Source organism: Hemiscyllium ocellatum, chromosome 7, assembly GCF_020745735.1.
Source record: "Hemiscyllium ocellatum isolate sHemOce1 chromosome 7, sHemOce1.pat.X.cur, whole genome shotgun sequence".
Lineage (NCBI taxonomy): Eukaryota > Metazoa > Chordata > Chondrichthyes > Orectolobiformes > Hemiscylliidae > Hemiscyllium > Hemiscyllium ocellatum.
In genome coordinates, this window is record NC_083407.1 from 2,367,107 (window position 1) to 2,391,273 (window position 24,167).

The following is a 24,167-nucleotide window of genomic DNA, read 5'->3' on the forward strand; positions in this document are numbered from 1 at the left end:
GGACGCTGGAATCTGAAACCAAAAGAGAAAATGCTGGAAAAACTCAACAGGTCTGGCAGCATCTGTAAGGAGAGAAAAGAGCTGACGTTTAGAGTTTAACTGACCCTTTGTCACAGCTAGGGTCAATTAGACTCAACGTCAGCTCTTTTCTCTCCATACAGATGCTGCCAGACCTGCTGAGATTTTCCAGCATTTTCTCTTTTGGCTCCAATCCTTTGTCTGTCCAACTGTCCTCTCTCTTAGGGCTCTGTCTCCATGTATCATGTGTTCCTTATCCCTTCCCCCTCCTATCGTCTCTATAAAAAACAACTTGTTCCTCACTGCAATCTGTTTTGACAAAGGGTCACTGGGCCTGCCACGTTAACTCTGATTTCTCTCCACAGTTCCAAGGGAGTTGGGTTGGAAGCGAAAAGGCAGATGGGCAGAGTACTAATCGCAGAATTCCTTCCAATGCCACGGCTAGTGAGGCTAGGAACAGGGAGCGAGTGCAGCTGAACGCGTGGCAGCGAGGCTGATGTAGGAGGGAGGGCTTCAGATACTTAGACCATTCGGATGCCTTCTGGGGAAGGTGGGACCTGTACAAGAAGGATGGGTTGTACCTGAACTGGAGGGGTGTCACTACCCTGGGCAGGAGGCTTGCTGGAGCTCTTCGGGAGGGTTTAAACTAGATTGGCAAGGGGTGGGAACCTGAGCTCCGGATCAGATGATGGAATAGCCAGGAAACAGCTGAAAATGTGTTGCTGAAAAGGCGCAGCAGGTCAGGCAGCATCCAAGGAATCACCTTCAGGCTCATGCCCGAAACGTCGATTCTCCTGCTCCTTGGATGCTGCCTGACCTGCTGCGCTTTTCCAGCAACACATTTTCAGCTCTGATCGCCAGCATCTGCAGACCTCACTTTCTCTGAGCCAGTAAACAGGCAGATACAGTGTACAGAGAGTCTGTGAGGAGGAATAGGCACTTAACAGGACAAAGCTGCAGTCAGCGTGATGGGCTGAAGTGTCTATTTTAATTCATGAAGTATCAGGAATAAGGATGACAAACACAGAGCATGGATCAGTCCTTGGAGCAATGATGCTGTGGCCATGATGGAAACTTGGATATCACAGGGACAGGAACGGCTGTTGGATGTTTCAAAAGGAATAAGGAGGGGGAGGTAAAAGAGGTGAGGGAGTGGTATTGCTCATCAGGGATAGGATCAGAGCTGCAGGAAGGGAGATCGGCAAGGAGTCAGTCTGGGTGGAAATCAGAAACCTGAAAGGAGCAGTCACTTTATTGGGAGTTTTCTTCAGGCACCTCAATAGCAACAGAGACACGGAGGAGCAGATTGGGAGGCAGATTTTGGAAATGCGCAGGAGTAACAGGGTTGTTTTCATGGGTGACTTTAACTTCACTAATATCGATTGGAACCGACTTAGTCCAAATAGTTTGGATGGAGCAGTTTTTGTCAGGTGTGTCCAGGGAGGATTCCTGACCTAATATGTAGATAGGCCGACTAGAGGGAGGCCATATTGGATTTGGTGCCTGGCAACGAACCAGGCCAGGTGTCAGATGTCTTGGTGGGAGAGCATTTCGGTGATAGTGATCATAACTCCCTGACCTTTACTATACTCATGGAGAGGGATAGGAGCAGACAGTATGGGAAAGTGTTTAACTGGGGGAGGGGCAATTACAATGCTATTAGGCAGGAACTGGGGCACCTAAACTGGGAACAGATGGACACAGGGAGATGCACGACAGAAATGTGGAGGTTGTTTAGGGAGCATTGCTGTGAGTGCTGGGCAGGTTTGTCTCACTGAGACAAGGAAGGGATGGTAGGGTGAAGGAACCTTGGGTAACAAGGGATGTGGAACATGTAGTCAATAGGAAGAAGGAAGCTTACTTAAGGTTGAGGAGACAAGGATCAGACAGGGCTCTAGAAGGTTATAAGGTAGCCAGGAATGAACTGAAGAATGGATTCAGAGTCCATCAAGTTAAGGGTCACTCACTGGGTAATCGGACAGAGTCAGTGTTTATTCACAGAGTCATAGAGTCAAAGAGATGGACAGCACAGAAACAGACCCTTCAGTCCAGTCCATCCATGCCGACCAGATATCCCGACCCAATCTAGTCCCACCTGCCAGCACCTGGCCCATATCCCTCCAAACCCTTCCTATTCATATACCCATCCAAATGCCTCTTAAGTGCTGCAATTGTACCAGCCTCCACCACATCCTCTGGCAGCTCATTCCATACACGTACCACCCTCTGTGTGAAAAAGTTGCCCCTTAGGTCTCTTTTATATCTTTCCCTTCTCACCCTAAACCTATGCCCTCTAGTTCTGGACTCCCCGGCCCCAGGGAAAATACTTTGCCTATTTACCCTATCCATGCTCCTTATAATTTTGTAAATCTCTATAAGGTCACCCCTCAGCCTCCGACGCTCCAGGGAAAACAGCCCCAGCCTGTTCAGCCTCTCCCTATAGCTCAAATCCTCCAACCCTGGCAACATCCTTGTAAATCTCTTCTGAACCCTTTCAAGTTTCACAACATCTTTCCAATAGGAAGGAGACCAGAATTGCACACAATATTCCAAAAGTGGCCTAACCAATGTCCTGTACAGCCAAAACATGACCTCCCAACTCCTGTACTCAATACTCTGACCAATAAAGGAAAGCATACCAAACACCTTCTTCACTATCCTATCTACCTGCGACTCCACTTTCAAGGAGCTGTGAACCTGCACTCCAAGGTCTCTTTGTTCAGCAACACTCCCTAGGACCTTACCATTAAGTGTATAAGTCCTGCTAAGATTTGCTTTCCCAAAATGCAGTACCTCACATTTATCTGAATTAAACTCCATCTGCCACTTCTCAGCCCATTGGCCCATCTGGTCCAGATCCTGTTGTAATTTGAGGTAACCCTCTTCGCTGTCCACTACACCTCCAATTTTGGTGTCATCTGCAAACTTACTAACTGTACCTCTTATGCTCGCATCCAAATCATTTATGTAAATGACAAAAAGTAGAGGGCCCAGCACCGATCCTTGTGGCACTCCACTGGTCACAGTCCTCCAGTCTGAAAAACAACCCTTCACCAGCACCCTCTGTCTTCTACCTTTGAGCCAGTCTATATCCAAATGGCTAGTTCTCCCTGTATTCCATGAGATCTAACCTTGCTAATCAGTCTCCCATGGGGAACCTTGTCGAACGCCTTACTGAAGTCCATATAGATCACATCTACTGCTCTGCCCTCATCAATCTTCTTTGTTACTTCTTCAAAAAACTCAATCAAGTTTGTGAGACATGATTTCCCACGCACAAATCCATGTTGACTATCCCTAATCAGTCCTTGCCTTTCCAAATACACGTACATCCTGTCCCTGAGGATTCCCTCCAACAACTTGCCCACCACCGAGGTCAGGCTCACAGGTCTAGAAGAGAGCTAGAAGGGGGCATGAGAAAGCTTCAGCAAGTAGGATTAAGGAAAACCCTGAGGCATTCTACACTTACGTGGGGAACAAGAGGACGGCCAGTGTGCAGGTCGAGCCGATCAGGGATAGGGGAGGGAGCTCGTGCCGGGAGTCAGAGGAGGTAGGGGAGGTACTTAGTGAATACTCTGCTTCAGTTTTCACTAGTGAGAGGGACCTTGTCATTTGTGAGGACAGCGGGAAACAGGCTGATACAATCAAACAGGTTGATATTAAGAAGGAGGACGTGCTGAAAAGTTTGGAAAACATAAGGCTGGATTAATTCCCTGGGCCAGACGGGATATACCCGAAGGAAACAGAAGACAAGGGAAGAGATTACTGCACCTTTGGCGATGATCTTTGTGTCCTCCCTGTCCACTGGAGTACTGCCAGATGATAAATGTTATTTTCTTGTTCAAGAAAGGGAATAGGGATACACCTTAATTACAGCCCAGTCAGTCTTGTGTCAATGGTGGGCACATTATTGGAGAGGATTCTGAGAGATAGGATTTATGATTACGTGGAAAACCATAGTTAGTTTAGAGTTAGTCGGCATGGTTTTGTGTGGGGTTTTGTGAATTATTTGAGTGTGAGACAAAACTCATTGATGAAGGTAGAGCAGTGAATGTGGTGCACATGGATTTTAGCAAGGTGTTTGATAAGGTTCCCCATGGTAGGCTCATTCAGAAAGTAAACAGGCATGAGATACAGGGAAACCTGGCTGTCTGGATACTGAACTGGCCGGCCCATAGAAGACAGAGGGTGGTGGTAGATGGAAAGTATTCAGCCTGGAGCTCGGTGACCAGTGGGGTTCCACGGGGATTGGTTCTGGGACCTCTGCTCTTTGTGATTTTTATAATTGGCTTGGATGCAGAAGTGGAAGGGTGGGTTAGTAAGTTTGCCGATGACACAGTGTGATAGAGTGGTGGATAGTGCGGAGGGCAGGTGTAGGTTGCAATGAGACACTGACAGGATGCAGAGCTGGGCTGAGAATTGGCAGATGGAGCTCATTATGGAAAAGTGTGAAGTGATTCACTTTGGAAGGTCAACTTTGAATGCTGAATACAGGGTTAAAGAGAGGATTCTTGGCAGTGTGGAGGAACAGAGGGATCTTGGGGTCCATGTCCATACATCCCTCAAAGTTGCCACCCAAGTTGATAGGGTTGTTAAGAAGGCGTATGGTGTTTTATCTTTCATTAGCAGGGGGATTGAGTTTAAGAGCCACAGGTTATGCTGCAGCTCGACAGAGTCTAGATCAGTATCATCCTGGAAAAGCACAGCAGGTCCGGCAGTATCTGAGGAGCAGGAAAATCAACATTTTGGGCAAAAACCCTTCATCAGGAATGGAGACAGGGAGCTTCCAGGGTGGAGAGATAAATGGGGGTAGGGTGGGGCTGGAGGTGATAGGTCAGAGGGGAGGGTGGAGCAGGTAGGTGGGAAGGATGATAGGCAGGTACGACAGGTCATGAGGGCGGCACTGAGCTGGAAGGTTGGAACTGGGATAAGGTGGGGGAGGGGAAATGAGGAAACTGGTGAAGTCCACATTGATGCCCTGGGGTTAAAGCGTTTCGAGGTGGAAGATGAGGCGTTCTTCCTCCAGGCGTTGGGTGGTGAGGGAGTGGCAGTGGAGGAGGCCCAGGACCTGCTCTATAGAACCCTGGTTAGACCACACTTGGAATATTGTGTTCAGTGCTGGTCGCCTCATTATAGGAAGGACGTTGAAGCTTTAGAGAGGGTACAGAGGAGATTTATCAGGATGCTGCCTGGACTGGAGGGCATGTCTTGTGAAGAAAGGTTGAGGGAGATAGGGCTTTTCTCATTGGAACAAAGAAGGATGAGAAATGACTTGATAGAGGTGTACAAGATGATGGGAGGCACAGATAGAGTGGATAGACAGAGACTTTTTCCCAGGGCTATCAAGCAGGGGCGTAATTTTAAGGTGATTGGAGGAAGGTTTCGGGGAGATGTCAGATGTAGGTTCTTTACACAGAGAGTGGGGGGTGCGGGGAATGCACTGCCAGTGGTGGGAGAAGAGTCAGAGACATTAGGGACATTTAAGCGACCCTTGGATAGGCCCATGGATGATAGTACAATGTAGGGTGTGTAGGTTAGTGTTATGAAGGTGTAGAAATATACCGTACCTTTGAAAGAATTGAAAAGCTAGCAAGAACTGACAAAGCAAAGAGAGTCCGGATCAAAGTAAAAATGTAACACTTGGGAAAAAAATACCAGATTCTGGATCAGTGGTGCTGGAAGAGCACAGCAGGTCAGGCAGCATCCGAGGAGCAGGAAAATCGACGTTTCGGGCAAAAGCCCTTCATCAGGAATAAAGGCAGTGAGCCTGAAGCGTGGAGAGATAAGCTAGAGGAGGGTGGGGGTGGGGAGAATGGAGCATCGAGTACAATAGAGTTTCCATGAAACAAAAAACAAATTCAAATTAGAGTAGGGTAAACGGTCAGCCGAACACCGAGGGTCAAAGTGCCCACATGGTGCCCGAGATGCTGCAGGATTTGCTGAGCTTTTCCAGTAATTCCTGTTGATCCTACTGACAGAGGGCGAAATTCGAGTCCAGCGTGGGTCTGGAAGAAAATGTCAGCCTTGTGCTGAGAAGCCACCCGACACCAGGTTATAATCCAACAGGTTTATCTGAAATCACAAGCTTTCGGAGCGCTGGCTGTCTTTTTGTTGGGTGAAGTGGAGGGAGGGGCTGTGTGAAGGGGCAACGCTCCAAAACCTTGTGATTTCAAACACACCTGTCAGACTATAACCTGGGGTCAAGTGACTTCTGACCATGTCCACCCCAACACCGGCACCTCCACGTCACAACCTCCCAGTGACTGTGTAACCACAATCAGACTGAGGTCAAACCCAATCTTCAGGGAAGGGAATCTGCCATCCTTACCCAGTCCGGCCTACATGCGACACCAGGCCTTTGACAATGATGTTTACACTCAAGTGCTCTTAAGGCAATTAGGAATGGGACGTAAATGGTCAGTGACACCTACATCCAATCAACAAATATTTCAGAAAGATACTCAGGTAGAAAGTGGGCAGGTGGTTCCAGGTGAGAATCGGGTTGGGCAGGGATTTTGTGGAGCACTGTGTTTGAGGCCTGAGATCTTACAGCATTTTATTTTTGTTTCTATTACTCTGCAGTTACGAGATCAACAAGAGAAATCCCAAAGACTGGAAAGAGAGAAGGCTCCACAGAGAAATCACACACACTGACCCTCACTGGGGTACACTCCCACACACACTGACTCTCAGTGGTGTACACACCCACACACACTGACTCTCAGTGGTGTACACTCCCACACACACTGACTCTCAGTGGTGTACACTCCCACACACACTGACTCTCACTGGGGTACAGTCCCACACACACTGACTCTCACTGGGGTACACACCCACACACACTGACTCTCACTGGGGTACACACCCACACACACTGACTCTCAGTGGTGTACACACCCTCACACACTGACTCTCAGTGGTGTACACTCCCACACACACTGACTCTCACTGGGGTACACACCCACACACACTGACTCTCACTGGGGTACAGTCCCACACACACTGACCCTCACTGGGGTACACACCCACACACACTGACTCTCACTGGGGTACACACCCACACACACTGACTCTCAGTGGTGTACACACCCTCACACACTGACTCTCAGTGGTGTACACTCCCACACACACTGACCCTCACTGGGGTACGGCTGGAATTGTCCATTCTGAGTTGTCTGCAGACGACTAGAAGAACGAGGAACATTCTGGCGCATTTAGTTCCTGCAGCCTGTGATTGTGGCCGTCGCTTTCCTGCCTGTCGATGATCGTGGGCTGTATTGTACAATTAGGTAAAAACAAGGACTGCAGGTGCTGGAAACCAGATTCTAGATTAGAGTGGTGCTGGAAAAGCACAGCAGGTCAGGCAGCATCCGAGGAGCAGGAAAATTGAAGTATCAGGTAAAAGCCCTTCATCAGGAATCATGCCCTGGTGAAGGCCTTTTGCCCGAAACATCGATGTTCCTGTTCCTCGGATACTGCCTGACCTGCTGTGCTTTTCCAGCACCACTCTAATCTAGAATGCATTTTCGAATTGAACATCTCAGACTTCAATCAATTTTTTGACACTGTCTCCAGTGCTCTTTGGGGAAGGGAATTCCTAATATTCATGATACGTTAAGAAAACAAATTCCTCCTCCTCTCTGTCTTAAATCGGGGTCTCTTCATTTTAAACTGTGCCCCTAGTGTAAGGTCCCCCTGTATTCTGCCAAATTTCAATCACCATTTCCTCTGCCCTCCTGGGGTCAGCCTGATGAACTTCTCTGAAAGATGTTCGATGCATGTGTAACCTTGTCTGAATAAGGGCTGACTCCTCCAATGCCCATAATATAAGGACAAAACTTCCCTCTTTTAATATTCCATCCCCCTTGGAACTCAGGACAATGTTCCATTTGCCTTCCCAACTACCTGCATCCCTGTGTACGTCAGTACTTCTGTATTCTCTCTGCATTTAAATGAAATGCTGACTCTCTTCTTCCTCCCAAAGTGGACAGATTCTCATTTTGCCACATTGTATTCCATCTTTTGACTATTGACCCACTCATGTAATCGATCTGTGTAAATTGTACATGTGCTCATATGTTACCAACAATGCAGCCAGATCTAACCTTGTTCAATGATCTTTTATGTGGCGTGTTTTAGAACTCCAAACTGACGATATTTGTCTGTTCCCCTTTACCCACCCTCCTCATTCACTTTTCAAAGAGCTATAATAAATTCATGAAACACAATCTGCTTTTCCCAAAACCATGTAGACTCTGCCTGATTGTAGTTTGATGCTCTAAATTCACTGCACTCCCTCTTTCCTGTGGTCTAAAGATTACCCTGGAACAGGAAGCTGTCTTGAACATTTGAGTTATAATCTGATTGAATGTCAGAACAGACTTTCTTCCAGGAGAGTGTGTGTCCAGTGATATTACCATGAGGCTATTAATCTAAAACCTCGGCTAATGTTCTGGGCACCTGGGTCTGAAGCGCACGGGGCACATTGGGAGCTTATGGATTCAATAAAAACTCTGGAGTTCAGAATCTAAAGGAGACCATTCCATTGTTGGGAGGAGAAACCTATCAGGTGCATTAATGTGCCCTTTACAGAAGGAAATGGTCTTGCCTGCGTGACTCCAGACCCACAGTCATATGGTTGACCTTCAGTTACCCTCAGAAATGGCCGAGCAATAGCTGCTGCGTTTCCCCTGATGCAGTTGTGTCAATTGCTCCAGAATCTTTAAAAGCTCTCCCTCGGGGCATTCTGGGCTTACCTGCAGTGATTCAGGAGGGCAGCTCACCCCCACCTTCTCACAGGGCAATTAGGGACGGGGAATACATGCTGGGCCCAGCCAGAGTTGCCTTGTCTCACAAGTGAAAGTCTGAATGGCCTCCTCCTGTTCCTGTGTAACAGGCTCAAGGGGCTGAATGGGCTTTCCGTGTTCCCAAGAGCTCAGATGTAGGAGCTGGCCTGATGTTCTGCCTCATTCTTTGGTGCTGAGGTCGGTGGAGGTGTCTTGACCGCTTACCTCCATCAGGGGAGCTGAATGGGGCCTTGAGTCAGCAGCTGCCCTCAGTCCCAGTGTGGACCGTGGAGCAGAGGGCACGGTGTACTCAACGTGCCAGGGTGATCAGGAATTTACAATGAGCTGGACCGAATCATTGATAAACCTACTCCTCGTCAGTGAGAGTGGTGAACAGTGCAGCATAAAAAAGGAGGGAGATGGTCACAGTGTATAACACTTTTAATTATCTAATACATTTCACAGGATCAGGAAGGCACACGGACTGAGAGACCAATGAAACAGATATTTACATTCATAATGAACTGGCAAAGACCAAAACATCCCTTTAGTGCAGATATCTCCAAGGTGACAATGTTATCAATGGCAAAGACTGGGGAGAAGGTAGATGGGAGGGGATTGGGGGGTATCAGGGAGAGGGGAGAGATTGAGGGATTTGGGAAGAGAGTTGACATTGAGGAATGTGGGGAGAGGGTGGGGATTGAGGGAATATGGGAAGAATCTGTCTGTGTCTCTGTGAATTGTCTGCGTCTCCTTCAGTAAAACCTGCACCAAAGGCCTGTCCCAGTGGAGTTGCCCTGGACTGTCTTCTCAGGGTTTACACAGTTAAAAATCACACAACACCAGGTTATAGTCCAATAGGTTTAATTGGAAGCACACTAGCTTTCGGAGCGTCGCTCCTTCATCAGGTGATAGTGGAGGGCTCGATCGTAACACAGAATTTATAGCAAAAATTTACAGTGTGATGTAATTGAAATTATACATTGAAAAATTGATTGTCTATTAAGCCTATCATCTGTTAGAATACAGTGATAGTCTCACTTCTTTCATATGTTGCATTCTCAGGTTAGCTGTTAACAATGGTGATAGCTAGACAATATGTTGAAGGTGTTATCCCCCTGTGTTCTCTGTCTATGCCACGATGTTTAGATTGATTCTAATCTAAAAAGTGAGATAACAGAGTTCTACATGAATGTATGCAGTTTTTGAGCAAAGTACAATATAACTCTGCAAGTACAAATTCACCCCACAAAATATATGTGTGTGTGTGTGTGTGTGTGTGTGTATATATATATATATATATATATAGTGAGTGCAGAGTGCCTTGAGGGGGTGCATGTGGGAGTGTGTGTGTCTATAAGGGTGTGTGTGGGTGTCTGTTTGCGTGTCTGTGTGTACCTTTGTCTATGTGTATATGAAAGTGTGTGTGTGAAAGGCTACGACAACGGATGAATGGGCACCGCACAACAATCAACAGACAGGAGGGTTCATAGAACATAGAACATAGAAGGATACAGCGCAGTACAGGCCCTTCGGCCCTCGATGTTGCGCCGACCGAATCCTACCTAACCTATACTAGCCCAATAACTTCCAAATGCCTATCCAATGCCCGCTTAAATGACCATAAAGAAGGAGAGTTCACCACTGATACGGGCAGGGCATTCCATGAACTCACAACCCGCTGTGTGAAGAATCTACCCCTAACATCTGTCCTATACCTACCACCCCTTAATTTAAAGCTATGTCCCCTAGTAACACCTGACTCCATTAGCGGTAAAAGGTTCTTAGTATCTACCCTATCTAAACCCCTAATCATCTTATACACTTCTATCAGATCTCCCCTAAACCTTCTCTTCTCCAATGAGAACAGCCCCAAGTGCCTCAGCCTTTCCTCATAAGATTTTCCTACCATTCCAGGCAACATCCTGGTAAACCTCCTCTGCACTCGTTCTAAAGCTTCCACATCCTTCCTATAGTATGGCAACCAAAACTGCACACAATACTCCAGATGAGGCCGCACCAGAGTCTTATACAACTGCAACATGACCTCAGGACTCCGGAACTCAATTCCTCTGCCAATAAAGCCCAGTACACCATATGCCTTCCTCACAGCACTATTTACCTGGGTGGCAACTTTCAGAGATCTGTGTACATGGACACCAAGATCCCTCTGCTCATCCACACTACCAAGTAGCCTACCATTAGCCCAGTAATCCATCATCTTGTTATTCCTACCAAAGTGAACGACTTCGCACTTAGCTACATTGAATTCCATTTGCCACATTTCCGCCCAGCTCTGCAACTTATCTATATCCCGCTGTAACCTACCACTTCCTTCCTCACTATCCACAACTCCACCGACTTTTGTGTCATCCGCAAACTTGCTTACCCAGCTTTCAAGTCCTTCCTCTAGATCATTTATAAAGATAACAAAAAGCAATGGTCCCAAAACAGATCCTTGTGGTACACCGCTAGTAACTGCGCTCCAAGATGAACATAATCCATCAACTACTACCCTCTGTCTCCTTCCAGCCAGCCAATTCCTAATCCAAACCTCTAATGTATCCTCAATGCCATACCTCCGAAGTTTTAGCATTAGCCTACCATGGGGAACCTTATCGAACGCCTTACTAAAATCCATATACACAACATCTACTGCTTTACCCTCATCCACTTCCTTGGTCACCTTCTCAAAGAACTCAATAAGGTTTGTGAGGCACGACCTGCCCTTCACAAAACCATGCTGGCTATCCCTGATCACGTTATTCCTACCCAGATGTTCATAAATCTTATCCCTTACCATTCTCTCTAAGACTTTGCCCACCACTGAAGTCAGACTCACTGGCCTATAGTTGCTAGGGCTATCCCTACTCCCTTTCTTGAACAATGGGACCACATTCGCTATTCTCCAGTCCTCTGGTACTATTCCTGTTGACAACGACGACATAAAAATCCAGGCCAATGGCTCTGCTATCTCCTCCCTAGCTTCCCATAGGATCCTGGGGTAAATGCCATCAGGCCCAGGAGACTTATCTATATTCATCCTTTCCAATATTCCCAAAACCTCTTCCCTGCATATTTCCAGGGCATCCATTCTAATTATTTGTGATTCCATATTCACATCAGCAACAGTGTCCTGTTCCTGAGTGAATACTGATGAAAAGTACTGATTTAATGTCTCTCCAATCTCCTCCGCCTCCACACACAACTTCCCACTACTATCCTTGACTGGACCGATACCTACCCTAGTCATCCTTTTATTCTTGACATACCTATAGAAAGCCTTTGGGTTTTCCCTAATCCTACCAGCTAAAGACTTTTCATGTCCCCTTCTCGCTTCTCTTAGCTCCCTCTTTAGCTCCTTCCTGGCTACCTTATAACTCTCAATCGCCCCTACTGAACCTTCACGCCTCATCTTTACATATGCCGCCTTCTTCCCATTCACAAGGGACTCCAATTCCTTACTAAACCACGGCTGCCTCACAAGGCCCTTTACACCATGCCTGACTGGTACATACCTATCGAGGACACGCAGTAGCTGCTCCTTGAACACTCCCCACATCTCATTAGTGTTCTTCTCTTGAAGCCTGTTTTTCCAATCCACACATCCTAAGTCATGCCTCACTGCATCATAATTTCCCTGCCCCCAGCTATAGCTCTTGCCCTCCCAGTTGGGGAACACTTCAGTGGTCCAGGACATTCAGCCTCGGACCTTCGGGTGACCATCCTCCAAGGTGGATTTTGGGACAGGCAGCAGAGGAAAGTGGCCGAGCAGAGGCTGATAGCTAAGTTCGGTACCCATAGGGAGGGCCTCAACCGGGACCTTGGGTTCATGTCACATTACAGGTGACCACCATTGCACTACACACACACACACACACACAGATATGCCTACACCCACACTCTCACACACACACGGACACAGGTACACACAGATGCGCACACAGACACCCACACACACCCTTATAGACACACACACACTCTCACACTCACACATGCACCCTCTCACAGACTTAAGACACTCTGCACCCACTACACACACACACATTCTCACACTCACAACCCCCACCCCAAACAGACAGACACACACAGACAGACAAAGACCCACACGCACACATATATTTTGTGGGGTGAATTTGTACTTGCAGAGTTACATTGCACTTTGCTCAAAAATTGCATACATTCATGTAGAACTCTGAGCTCAAAAACTGCATGAATTTATGTAAAACTCTGTTATCTCACTTTTTAGATTAGAATCAATCTAAACATCATGGCATAGACAGAGAACACAGGGGACTAACACCTTCAACATATTGTCTAGCTATCACCATTGTTAAAACCAACCCGAGAATGCAACTTTTAATAAAAAGGGTGTTGTGATTTACACATGAAAGAAGTGAGACTATCACTGTATTCTAACAGATGAAAGGCTTAACAGACAATCAATTTTTCAATGTATAATTTCAGTTACATCACACTGCAAATTTTTGCTATAAATTCTGTGTTACGATCGAGCCCTCCACAATCACCTGATGAAGGAGCGACGCTCCGAAAGCTAGTGCTTCCAATTAAATCTGTTGGACTCTAACCTGGTGTTGTGTGATTTTTTAACTTTGTCCACCCCAGTCCAACACCGGCATCTCCAAATCATTCTCAGGGTTTACACTTCTCAGTTTTATCGATGCCCTTCAGGTCTGGATCATAACCAGCTTTGGAAAAACAATCCACCAGTTGCTTATCGCATTTACAAATTGCATAGCCGCAGGTGTTCTTGGGATCAGCTGGTGGGAGAATTGAACAGCAGGTTAACAGTGTTGACAGCAATATGAAAATCTCACAATCAGATCCTCAAACTCCAAATGTGACAATTTCCAGGACACTGTACCTACCTTCTGTTGGTAGCATCAGTGCATCCAACACTCTGCAGGATATAACCCTAACCTGGGGGGTTTGTGCTAGATTGGGGGCCCTGTACTTTGGAGGGCTTTCAGGGTCTTGGGGAGTGTGTAGGGGAGATTCACTTGATTGGGACCTGGGATGAGGGAGGTCAGTGAATGTGGAGAGAGTGGAGGTGTTAGGGTTGCTCTCTCTCACTGTCAGTAAAGGAGTAAAGAACCTTCAACGTTTTTGCTCAAATCTAATTTTATTTATCGTTGGCATTGAATACCCACAGTCAGTATCCACAGTTTAAATTCTAAAGTTCAGGTAAACATCTGAAATAAGTGCAGCATGAGGCCATTCAGCCCTTTCAGCCTGCCCCATCATTCAATAATCCAACCTTCAGCAGAATTCTAACAAAGTCATCTCTAGAATTACAGAATTTTACAGTACGGAAGGAGGCCATTTGACCCATCATGTCTGTACCAGCTTACTAAACTTAGTGATCTCAGACTAAGCCCCAATCTCTGTAACTGGATCCTCAGTTTCCTGACCCACAGGCCACAATCAGTGAAGATTGGGGACAATATTTTATCCTCACTAACACTCAACACTGGAGCCCCCACCCCCCAGGGGTGTGTACTCAGCCCCCTACTGTACTCACTGTACACCCGTGGCTGCGTCACCAAATACCAGACTAATGCCATTTACAAGGTCACTGATGACATCACCATAGTCGGTCGAATCTCAGATGGCGAGGAAACAGATTACAGCCAGGAGGTGGGAGACCTGGAAACATGGTGCACTGAGAACAACCGAGCTCCCAATGCCGGCAAAACCAAGGAACTCATTATTGACCTTCGGCGGGATGTTACTCATGACCCCCGACACATTAACAGCACAGAGGGGGAACGGGTGGAGAGGGTCACGCTCCTGGGAGTGGTCATCCACAACAAGCTTTCTTGGATCTCCATGTGGATGCACTGGTTACAAAGGCCCAACAACGTCTCTTCTTCCTCAGGCAGCTGAGGAAATTTGCCATGATGGTGAATACCCTTGCCAACTTTTATAGGCGCCCCATCGAGAGCATTCTGTCTGGATGTATCACTACCTGGTATGGTAACTGTACCATTCAAGATCGGAGACGGTTACAGAGAGTGGGGAACTCAGCCCAGACAATCACAAAGGCCAACCTCCCAGCTAGAGAATCCATCTCCCAGGCCCGCTGTCAAGGAAAGGCTGCCAGCATTCTCAAAGATCCATCCCACCCTGGCAATGTTTTTCTACAACCTCTACCATCGGGGAGAAGGGACAGAAGCCTGAACACACACACCAGCCGGTTTCCTACCCGTATCTACCCCACTGTTGTTAGAATACTGAATGGCCTCACAAACTTAACAGTCCCCTGTTCCTGTGTTTTTGTTTTTGCTGCTGTTTCCCTGTTATTTACTATCGATGCTCCTTAACTCTGGGATCTGCCTGTATTGCTCACAAGACAAAACTTTTCACTGTGCCTCGGTACACATGGCAATAAATTCAATTCAATTCAATTCATTCACTCATGTCCCAAAAACAATGGAGCACACAGGATTTATTGAGAGGGGGGAACTGAAACAAATCTTTATTCATAGAGAAATGGTGCTAGGAAAATTTATGTAATTAAAGGCCAATAAATCCCTGGGGCCTGATAATCTACATCCCAGAGTACTTCAGGAAGTGGTCCGAGAAATAATGGATGCATTGGTGGTCATCTTCCACGATTGTACAGAACTCTGGAACAGTTCCCTCAGATTGGAAGGTAGTTAATGTAACCCCACTATTTAATAAGAGTAATTACAGACCCCTGTGTCTGACATCAGCAATGCATGAGACACAGAAGGTTAGTCTGCAGGTACAGCAATGGTCAGGAAAGCTTAGAGAACTCTCTGTCTTATTGGGAGAGGAATTGAATGGGGAATGGGGAATGGTTTCTGAAATCTGAAGCACAAAAGGGTCTTGGGAGTCCTGGCTCAGGATCTTCTGAAGGTTAATATGCAGGTTCAGATGGCAGTTACAACGGCAAACGTGAGGTTAGCATTCATTTCGAGAGGGCTAGAATACAAGAGCAGGGATGGACTGCTGAGGCTGGATAAGGCTCTGGTCAGTCTGCCTTTGGAATTCTGTGAGCAGTTTTGGTCCCTGAATCTAAGGAAGGATGTGCTGGTGATGGAGAGGCGGAAGTGGGTACTGCAGATGCTGGAGATTAGAGTCAAGATTAGAGCGGTGCTGGAAAAGCACAGTAAGTCAGGCAGCATCCGAGGAGCAGTAAAAATCGACGTTTTGGGAAGAGGCCAGGGTGATGGTGAGGGTCTGGAGGAGGTTGATAAGAATGATCCTGGTGTTGAAGGGCTTGTCATATGAGGAGTGGTTGAGGACTCTGGGTCTGTCGTCAATGGGATTTGTAATGATAATGGGGTTCTGGCTGAAACTGACAGAATACTGAGAGACTTGGATAGATCGGACATGGAGAAGGTGTTTTCACTGGTAGGAGAGACTAGGAGCCGAGGACACAGCCTCAGGGGAAGGGACAACCCTTTAGAACTGAGATGGGGAGGGATTTCTTCAGCCAGAGGGTGGGGAATCTGTCGAACTCACTGCTGCAGGAGGCTGGGGAGGCCAAGTCACTGCGTGTATTTTAGACAGAGATAGCGAGCTTCTTGATTAGTAAGGAGACCATGGGTTGCAGGGAGAAGGCAGGAGGATGAGGTTGAGAAACGCACCAGCCATGATTGACCCAGTGGGCCGAATGGCCGAACACTGCTCCTGTACCTTATTGTGATGTTTCAGTTATACTGGGCATTGGGTGATTCACATCTGGCATTCCTTGTACATTATCTGTCCCCTTATTAAAGAAAGCGTGCTAATGTATAGGAGGCAATTTAGAGGGTTTCCCAGTTTGATCCCTGGAATGAGTGGGCTGTTTCATGAGGGGAAGGTTGAAAAGACTGGGTGTGTATCCACTGATCAATAAAAGGTGGCTTGATGAAAACATATAAGATCCGAGGGGCACCTGACTGGCTGGATGTGGAGAAGGTGATTCCTAAATAAAGGGTTACCCACTTCAGGCAGAGAGGAGCAGAATTTTCCTTCTTTCAGACAGACCTGAATCTGGGAAACTCTCTCCCTGAAAACGTGGTGGAAAGAGAGTCTTTCCATATTTTTAAGGCAGAGAAAAAAAAGATTATTGTTCAGCAAAAACAACGGGGCGAAAGGTTCTCATAGACAGACAGGAATGTGGGTCTGAGGTTACATTCAGATCAAGCAGGATCCTGTTGAATGAGGGGGCAGGCTGGAGGGGCTGAATGGCCTGTTGTGTGTTTATATGTTTGAATGCAAACAGAGGATTTATTTGAGGTATTCAAATTCACCAAGCGGTCATCTAAAAAGGGAAGTGATCTGAGTTGAAGTGGGATTGAAAACCAGAAAGACACAAATCAGCAAGAAGCCGGGAATATTTGTGGTGCCATCAGTCACTGGTTGCGGCCCGTGAGGGTGGGGGAAGCAAGCTCAGAAAGATGGCTGAAAGGGGAATTGAGAAGAGAGAAGGGTAAGATTTCTGGGCTGTGGGTACAGAGGAGTGAGTGTGGCACCAACATCACCTCAGTGGGCAGAATGGCCTCATACTGCACAGTAAGATTCCGTGATTTAATAAAGAGTCCCTGGGACAGGGAGGGGCAATGGGTGATGGTGGTCATGGGTTGGAAACAGTGGGCCTGGTGAAGAATTTGTAAGTTGGGCACTGTAGTCATGAAAGGGGAAGTTGAGCAAACATTTACACTCAGAGAGAGAGAGAGCAGTTCATGCCACATTGCCAACAGCTGGTGAGCAAGGGACTTTTATAAACACCCTGGAAAACTGAGTCAGTGGACAGAATTCACACCCTCAAACAGAAAGGGCAGGGACAGGGGCTATGAGGACAGAGAGCTCCAAATTACTGTGTGACTGCACACAAGCACAAAGGACCTGCAGAGCCAGAAACACTCAGAGTGTGACAATACGTTTCTAGGTTTCTCTACATCGGGGAGTGTTTGAGTGATACATAACTATAACCCCCCCCCACCCTGCAGAAAAACCCTGGCATCAACAAACAAATCACTTACAACAGGTCAGAGAGTGCCCATGGCGACATCTCCATGAGTAGTGTGTCCAGTACGGATACTCAAACCAGCGGCACTTCCCATCCGAATCAAACCTCCCGTAACAGAGATCGTGCTGCCGACAACAACTGAGATACACAGAGAGAGTCAGAAACTCCTGCAGAGGACAATCGGGATATACAGGCTGTACATCACAGGGAAAGCATTGCACTGTCAGAGGGGCAGTACTGAGGGAGTGCCGCACTGTCAGTGGGTCATTGCTGAGGGAGTGCGGCACTGTCAGAGGGTCAGTGCTGAGGGAGAGCTGCACTGTCAGAGGGTCAGTGCTGAGGGAGTGCCGCACGGTCGGAGGATCAGTGCTGAGGGAGTGCCGCACTGTCGGAGGGTCAGTGCTGAGGGAGTGGTGCACTGTCGGAGGGTCAGTGCTGAGGGAGTGGTGCACTGTCGGAGGGTCAGTGCTGACGGAGTGCCGCACTGTCAGAGGGTCAGTGCTGAGGGAGTGCTGCACTGTCGGAGGGTCAGTGCTGAGGGAGTGCCGCACTGTCAGTGGGTCATTGCTGAGGGAGTGCGGCACTGTCAGAGGGTCAGTGCTGAGGGAGAGCTGCACTGTCAGAGGGTCAGTGCTGAGGGAGTGCCGCACTGTCGGAGGATCAGTGCTGAGGGAGTGCCGCACTGTCGGAGGGTCAGTGCTGAGGGAGTGGTGCACTGTCGGAGGGTCAGTGCTGAGGGAGTGGTGCACTGTCGGAGGGTCAGTGCTGACGGAGTGCCGCACTGTCAGAGGGTCAGTGCTGAGGGAGTGCTGCACTGTCGGAGGGTCAGTGCTGAGGGAGTGCCGCACAGTCAAGGGGTCAGTGCTGAGGCAGTGCTGTAATGTCAGAGGGTCAGTGCTGAGGGAGTGCCGCACTGTCAAGGGGTCAGTGCTGAGGGAGTGCCGCACTGTCAGAGGGTCAGTGCTGAGGGAGTGCTGCACTGTCGGAGGGTCAGTGCTGTGGGAGTGCTGTACCGTCAGAGGGTCAGTGCTGAGGGAGTGCTGCACTGTCAGTGGGTCAGTGCTGAGGGAGTGCTGCACTGTCAGTGGGTCAGTGCTGAGGGAGTGCTGCACTGTCAGAGGGTCAGTGCTGAGGGAGTGCCGCACTGTCAGAAGGTCAGTGCTGAGGGAGTGCCACACTGTCGGAGGGTCAGTGCTGAGGGAGTGGTGCACTGTTGGAGGGTCAGTGCTGACGGAGTGCCGCACTGTCAGAGGGTCAGTACTGAGGGAGTGCTGCACTGTCAGAGGGTCAGTGCTGAGGGAGTGCTGCAATGTCGGAGGGTCAGTGCTGAGGGAGTGCCGCACTGTCAAGGAGTCAGTGCTGAGGGAGTGCCGCACTGTCAGAGGGTCAGTACTGAGGGAGTGCTGCACTGTCGGAGGGTCAGTGCTGAGGGAGTGCTGCACTGTTGGAGGGTCAGTGCTGAGGGAGTGCCACACTGTCGGAGGGTCAGTGCTGAGGGAGTGCCGCACTGTCGGAGGGTCAGTGCTGAGGGAGTGCTGCACTGTCGGAGGGTCAGTGCTGAGGGGGTGCCGCACAGTCAAGGGGTCAGTGCTGAGGGAGTGCTGTAATGTCAGACGGTCAGTGCTGAGGGAGTGCTGCACTGTCAAGGGGTCAGTGCTGAGGGAGTGCCGCACTGTCAGAGGGTCAGTACTGAAGAGTACTGCATTGTCAGAGGGTCAGTACTGAGGGAGTGCCACACTGTCGGAGGGTCAGTGCTGAGGGAGTGCTGCACTGTCGGAGGGTCAGTGCTGAGGGAGTGCTGCACTGTCGTAGGGTCAGTGCTGAGGAAGTGCCGTGCTTTTGGTGGGAGTAAATTGAGTCGATACCCCAGATGAATGTCAACACTTGCCCATGTTTTTGGAGTTGTAATCATAGAACCCCTACACTGTGGAAGCAGGCTATTTGGCCCATCAAATCCACACCAACCCACTGAAACAATCCTAACCTACCTTACCCCTGCACTTCCCAGAGCCAATCCCCCTGACCTGCACATCTTTGGACTGTGGGAGGAAACCGGAGCACCCGGAGCAAACCCACACAGACACGGGGAGAGTGTGCAAACTCCACACAGACAGTCACCTGAGGCTGGAATTGAACCTGGGACCCTGGTGCTGTGAGGCAGCAGTGTTGACCACTGAGCCACCATTCCTTCTCCCAGGGGTTTCGGACCCCACTTATTCTGGGTCAACGTGTCGCCCTAAATAATCATGATAAGAATCATTGATGTGGTCATTGTCAGATTATTGATATTTCAATATTGGTTTTGATTAAGGCACTTAATATTCTGTGGCTTTTTGCAAATTCCCTGTGATCATCCTCAATGCGGCCAATGAATGACCCAACACTGCCCTTCCCTGGACACTACAGGTTACTGCAGATCCACGACTTTCCATGGAGTATAGGGGATAGTGTCCATTCGGTCAGACGACACACCGATATAAACACACTCTTACCGTCCAAATAATTTAGTTAAAGGCAGAGCTTGGGAATTATTGTTGTGAGGGAAGGGCGGGTTCATGTTTTAATGAGGGCACATGGGTTCAAATGGCTTCCATTTCCGCTCCTGTCCCTCACTGTCTTATTAAGGAGAGAGCAGTCACAGGGCAGAGGGGACTGCAGGAGGGTGATGGGGTCACTGTGTTAAAGGGTGCACCCTCAGTGAGAATACAAGGGGAAACCTTTCCCACATGGAGAGGGAGAGGGTCAGGGACAGAGAGAGGGTCAGGGACAGGGACAGGGACAGAGAGAGGGTCAGGGTCAGGGATAGGGACAGGGGCAGGGACAGGGAGAGGGTCAGGGACAGGGACAGAGACAGGGACAGGGTCAGGGTCAGGGACAGGGACAGGGACAGGGACAGGGACAGAGAGAGGGTCAGGGACAGGGACAGAGAGAGGGACAGGGACAGAGACAGGGTCAGGGACAGGGACAGGGTCAGGGTCAGGGACAGGGACAGGGGCAGGGATAGGGAGAGGGACAGGATCAAGGACAGAGAGAGGGTCAAGGACAGGGACAGGGACAGAGAGAGGGTCAGGGACAGGGACAGAGACAGGGTCAGGGACAGGGACAGGGTCAGGGTCAGGGACAGGGATAGGGACAGGGGCAGGGACAGGGAGAGGGACAGGGAGAGGGACAGGGACAGAGAGAGGGACAGGATCAAGGACAGAGAGAGGGTCAGGGTCAGGGACAGGGACAGGGACAGGGACAGAGACAGGGACAGAGAGAGGGACAGGGACAGGGACAGGGTCAGGGACAGGAACAGGGTCAGGGTCAGGGACAGGGACAGAGACAGGGTCAGAGACAGGGTCAGGGACAGGGACAGGGAGAGGGACAGAGAGAGGGACAGAGAGAGGGACAGAGACAGGATCAGGGACAGGGACAGAGACAGGGTCAGGAACGGGGACGGGGACAGGGACAGAGAGAGGGACAGGGACAGGGACAGAGAAGGGGGAGAGTTGGTAAGTTGGGAGGAGCTGTTTCAGTACTGACTGGGCAGACAGCTGGTTGGAGACATTCCAACATGGAGTCCTGGGAAAAGTGGGAAAGGTAATTAAAAGGTGAAAGGTTTTATTGAGGAAAGGAAATTAAAAATGTGATGGAGGTTCATGTGAAGGGAAGAGTTAAATGTTCATTGCTGAAGACTCTCTCTCTCACACCAGCTCGATCACACTCACATTCACTCTCTCGTACACTCTCAGAACACACTCGCCCACTGTCACAGTCACACCCTCACTCTGTCTGAGACTCATCGACTCTCACACGTTAGCTCACACTGACTCTCTCTCACACACTGACACTCATACCATCAATATCACACATTCACACCCTCATTCTCGCACACTATGTCTCTGACTCTCACACGTTAGTTTGTCCCCAGACCCTCGATCTCGCAGTTTCTCTCTCTGTCCCCGGACACTGTGTGGATAGTCTCAGTTTGAAAATTGCCTTTCTGGTCTCTCGGGTTTTGTTGACACTGTCACCGGGAGCAGAGGGACAGGCCCTGGCTGGGTTTATCACCAGAGATTTCAGCATCATACCCTCCACCCTAAGGATCACATAGCCATCCTCCACCATCCCTCCACACACCCCCAACACCGTGGGATAAGGTGTTGTTCCTGGTGACGCCCACTCCAGGCAGAGTGAAAACTCCACGGTTCAGTTCAGTTTCCTGTGAATTTCTCCCTGGATAGTTAGCAGTGGGACCTGGGAGGGGAGGGGGAGGGTTAGTTCCTGAGAGAGCTGCCCAGTGTATCCCGGGACAGTGTGGAGCCCAGTGCGCCCAGCGCTGGGGTCTTGCTCTGCCCTACCCTGCCCTTTCTCACCGGTCGACAGCATCCAGTGGGCGGCCATGACCCCCGAAGCCACAGTAACATCCGTAATCGAAGTAATCAAGGCGGGAGAGCCAGCGGCCCCCACCCATCCGGCACTCGATCATCGTACCCAGCTGGTCCAGATGCCTCTTCCAGCGCTGGTCAGCGGTGATCAGCAACACACCTATAGGAGACACACAGACACACACACACCCCCTTACTGCTACAGCTTCATCAAACTCTGGTTAGGTCACACTGAGAGTATTGTGTTCAATTCTGGTCGCCACATCACAGGAAGGATAGGGAGGCTTTGGAGAGGGTGCAGAAGAGGTTTCCCAGGATACTGACAGAGTTAGAGGGTGTGAGCTATAAGGAGAGGCTCGAAAAACTCAGGCTGCTTTCTCAGGAGCAGCGGAGACTGAGGGGAGACTTGACAGAAGTTTATAAAGTTATTGAGATGCATAGATAGGGGTGATGGTCTAGAATTAGACTTCCCAAAATGCATCACCTCACATTTGTCTGGATTGAACTCCATCTGCCACTTTTCCGCCCAACTCTCCAGTCTCTCTATACCCTCCTGTATTCTCTGACAGTCCCTTATGCTTTCTGCTACTCCACCAATCTTCGTGTCATCTGCAAACTTGCTGATCATACCAACAGTGCCCTCTTCCAGATCATTTATGTATATCACAAACAACAGTGGCCCCAGCACTGACCCCTGTGGGACACCACTGGGCACCTTTCTCCATTTCGAGAAACTCCCTTCAACTACTACTCTCCTGCTGTTCAACCAGTTCTTTATCCACCTGCTAGAACACCCTGCACACCATGTGACTTCACTTTCTCCATTAGTCTACAATGGGGAACCTTATCAAACACCTTACTAAAGTCCATGTATATGACATCAACAGCCATCTACCATCTACCTTCATCTACCAACTTGGTCACTTCCTCAAAGAACTCTCTATTAAGTTGGTAAGACACGATCGCCCCCACACAAAACCATGTTGCCTATCACTGATAAGCCCATTCTTTTCTAAATATAAATAAATCCTATCCCTCAGTACCTTCTCCAGCAACTTCCCCACTACCGACATCAGGCTCACTGGCCTGTAGTTACCCGGAATATCCCTACTACCCTTCTTGTACAGGGGGACAACGTGAGCAACCCTCCAGTCCTCCGGCACCTCACCTGTATTTAAGGATACCACAAAGATATCTGTCAGGGCCCCAGCTATTTCCTCTCTCTCCTCCCTCAGCAACCTGGGATAGATCCCACCCGGTCCTGGGGATTTGTCCACCTTAATAACCTCTAGCCTACCCAACACATCTTCCCGACGTATGTCAACGTGATCCAGACTAATCAAACTTCTATCTCTAATCTCACCATCCATCATGTCCCTCTCCTCAGTGAACACTGATGTAAAGTAATCATTCAGAATCTCATCCATTCTCTCAGGTTCGACACACAACCTTCCTTCATTATCCTTTAGTGACCAATCCTTTCTCTAGTTACACTTGCTTCTTATATAAGAAAAAAAGGCTTTGGGATTCTCCTTAATTCTGCTCGCTAATCATAGGGAGTATGGATAGGGTAAACAGACAGGGTCTTTTCCCTGGGTGGAGGAGTCCAGAACTAGAGGGGTGAGAGGGGTTTAGGGTGAGAGGGGAAAGAATTGAAAGGGAGCTGAGGGCCAATGTTTTCACACAGAGGGTGGTACGTGTATGGAATGAGCTGCCAGAGGATGTGGTGGAGGCTGGTACAATTGCAACATTTAAGAGGCATTTGGATGGGTATATGAATAGGAAGGGTTTGGAGGGATATGGGCCGGGTGCTGGCAGGTGGGACTAGATTGGACCGAAGGGTCTGTTGCTGTGCTATACATCTCTGTGACTCTATACACACAGAAAGAGAGAGAGAGACACACACACACGCACATAGGGGTGTCAGGGGGAGACAGAGAGAGAGAGACACACACACACATGGGGGTATCGGGGGAGACAGGGAGAGAG

At 48.9% G+C, this 24,167-nt stretch overlaps 2 protein-coding genes across 2 annotated transcripts in view; one reads left to right on the top strand and one right to left on the bottom strand.

Moving 5' to 3' along the window:
- The window catches only part of LOC132817363 (uncharacterized), a 38,211-nt gene extending 30,883 nt beyond the window's left edge, over positions 1–7,328 (top strand). Inside the window, exon 3 of the mRNA XM_060827775.1 lies at positions 6,601–7,328. Within this exon, the coding sequence (XP_060683758.1) occupies positions 6,601–6,672 (72 nt within the window). The 3' untranslated portion in view covers positions 6,673–7,328. The remainder of the gene's footprint in view (positions 1–6,600) is intronic.
- Positions 7,329–13,457: 6,129 nt separating this feature from the next.
- LOC132817302 (basic phospholipase A2 PA-9C-like) lies at positions 13,458–22,279 on the bottom strand. The gene is made up of 3 exons (XM_060827713.1): positions 22,167–22,279; positions 17,822–17,946; positions 13,458–13,585 (listed from the first exon to the last, which is right to left on the bottom strand). The coding sequence occupies exons 1-3, from the start codon at positions 22,277–22,279 to the stop codon at positions 13,458–13,460; spliced, it is 366 nt and encodes a 121-aa protein (XP_060683696.1).
- Between the last annotated feature and the right edge of the window lie 1,888 nt (positions 22,280–24,167).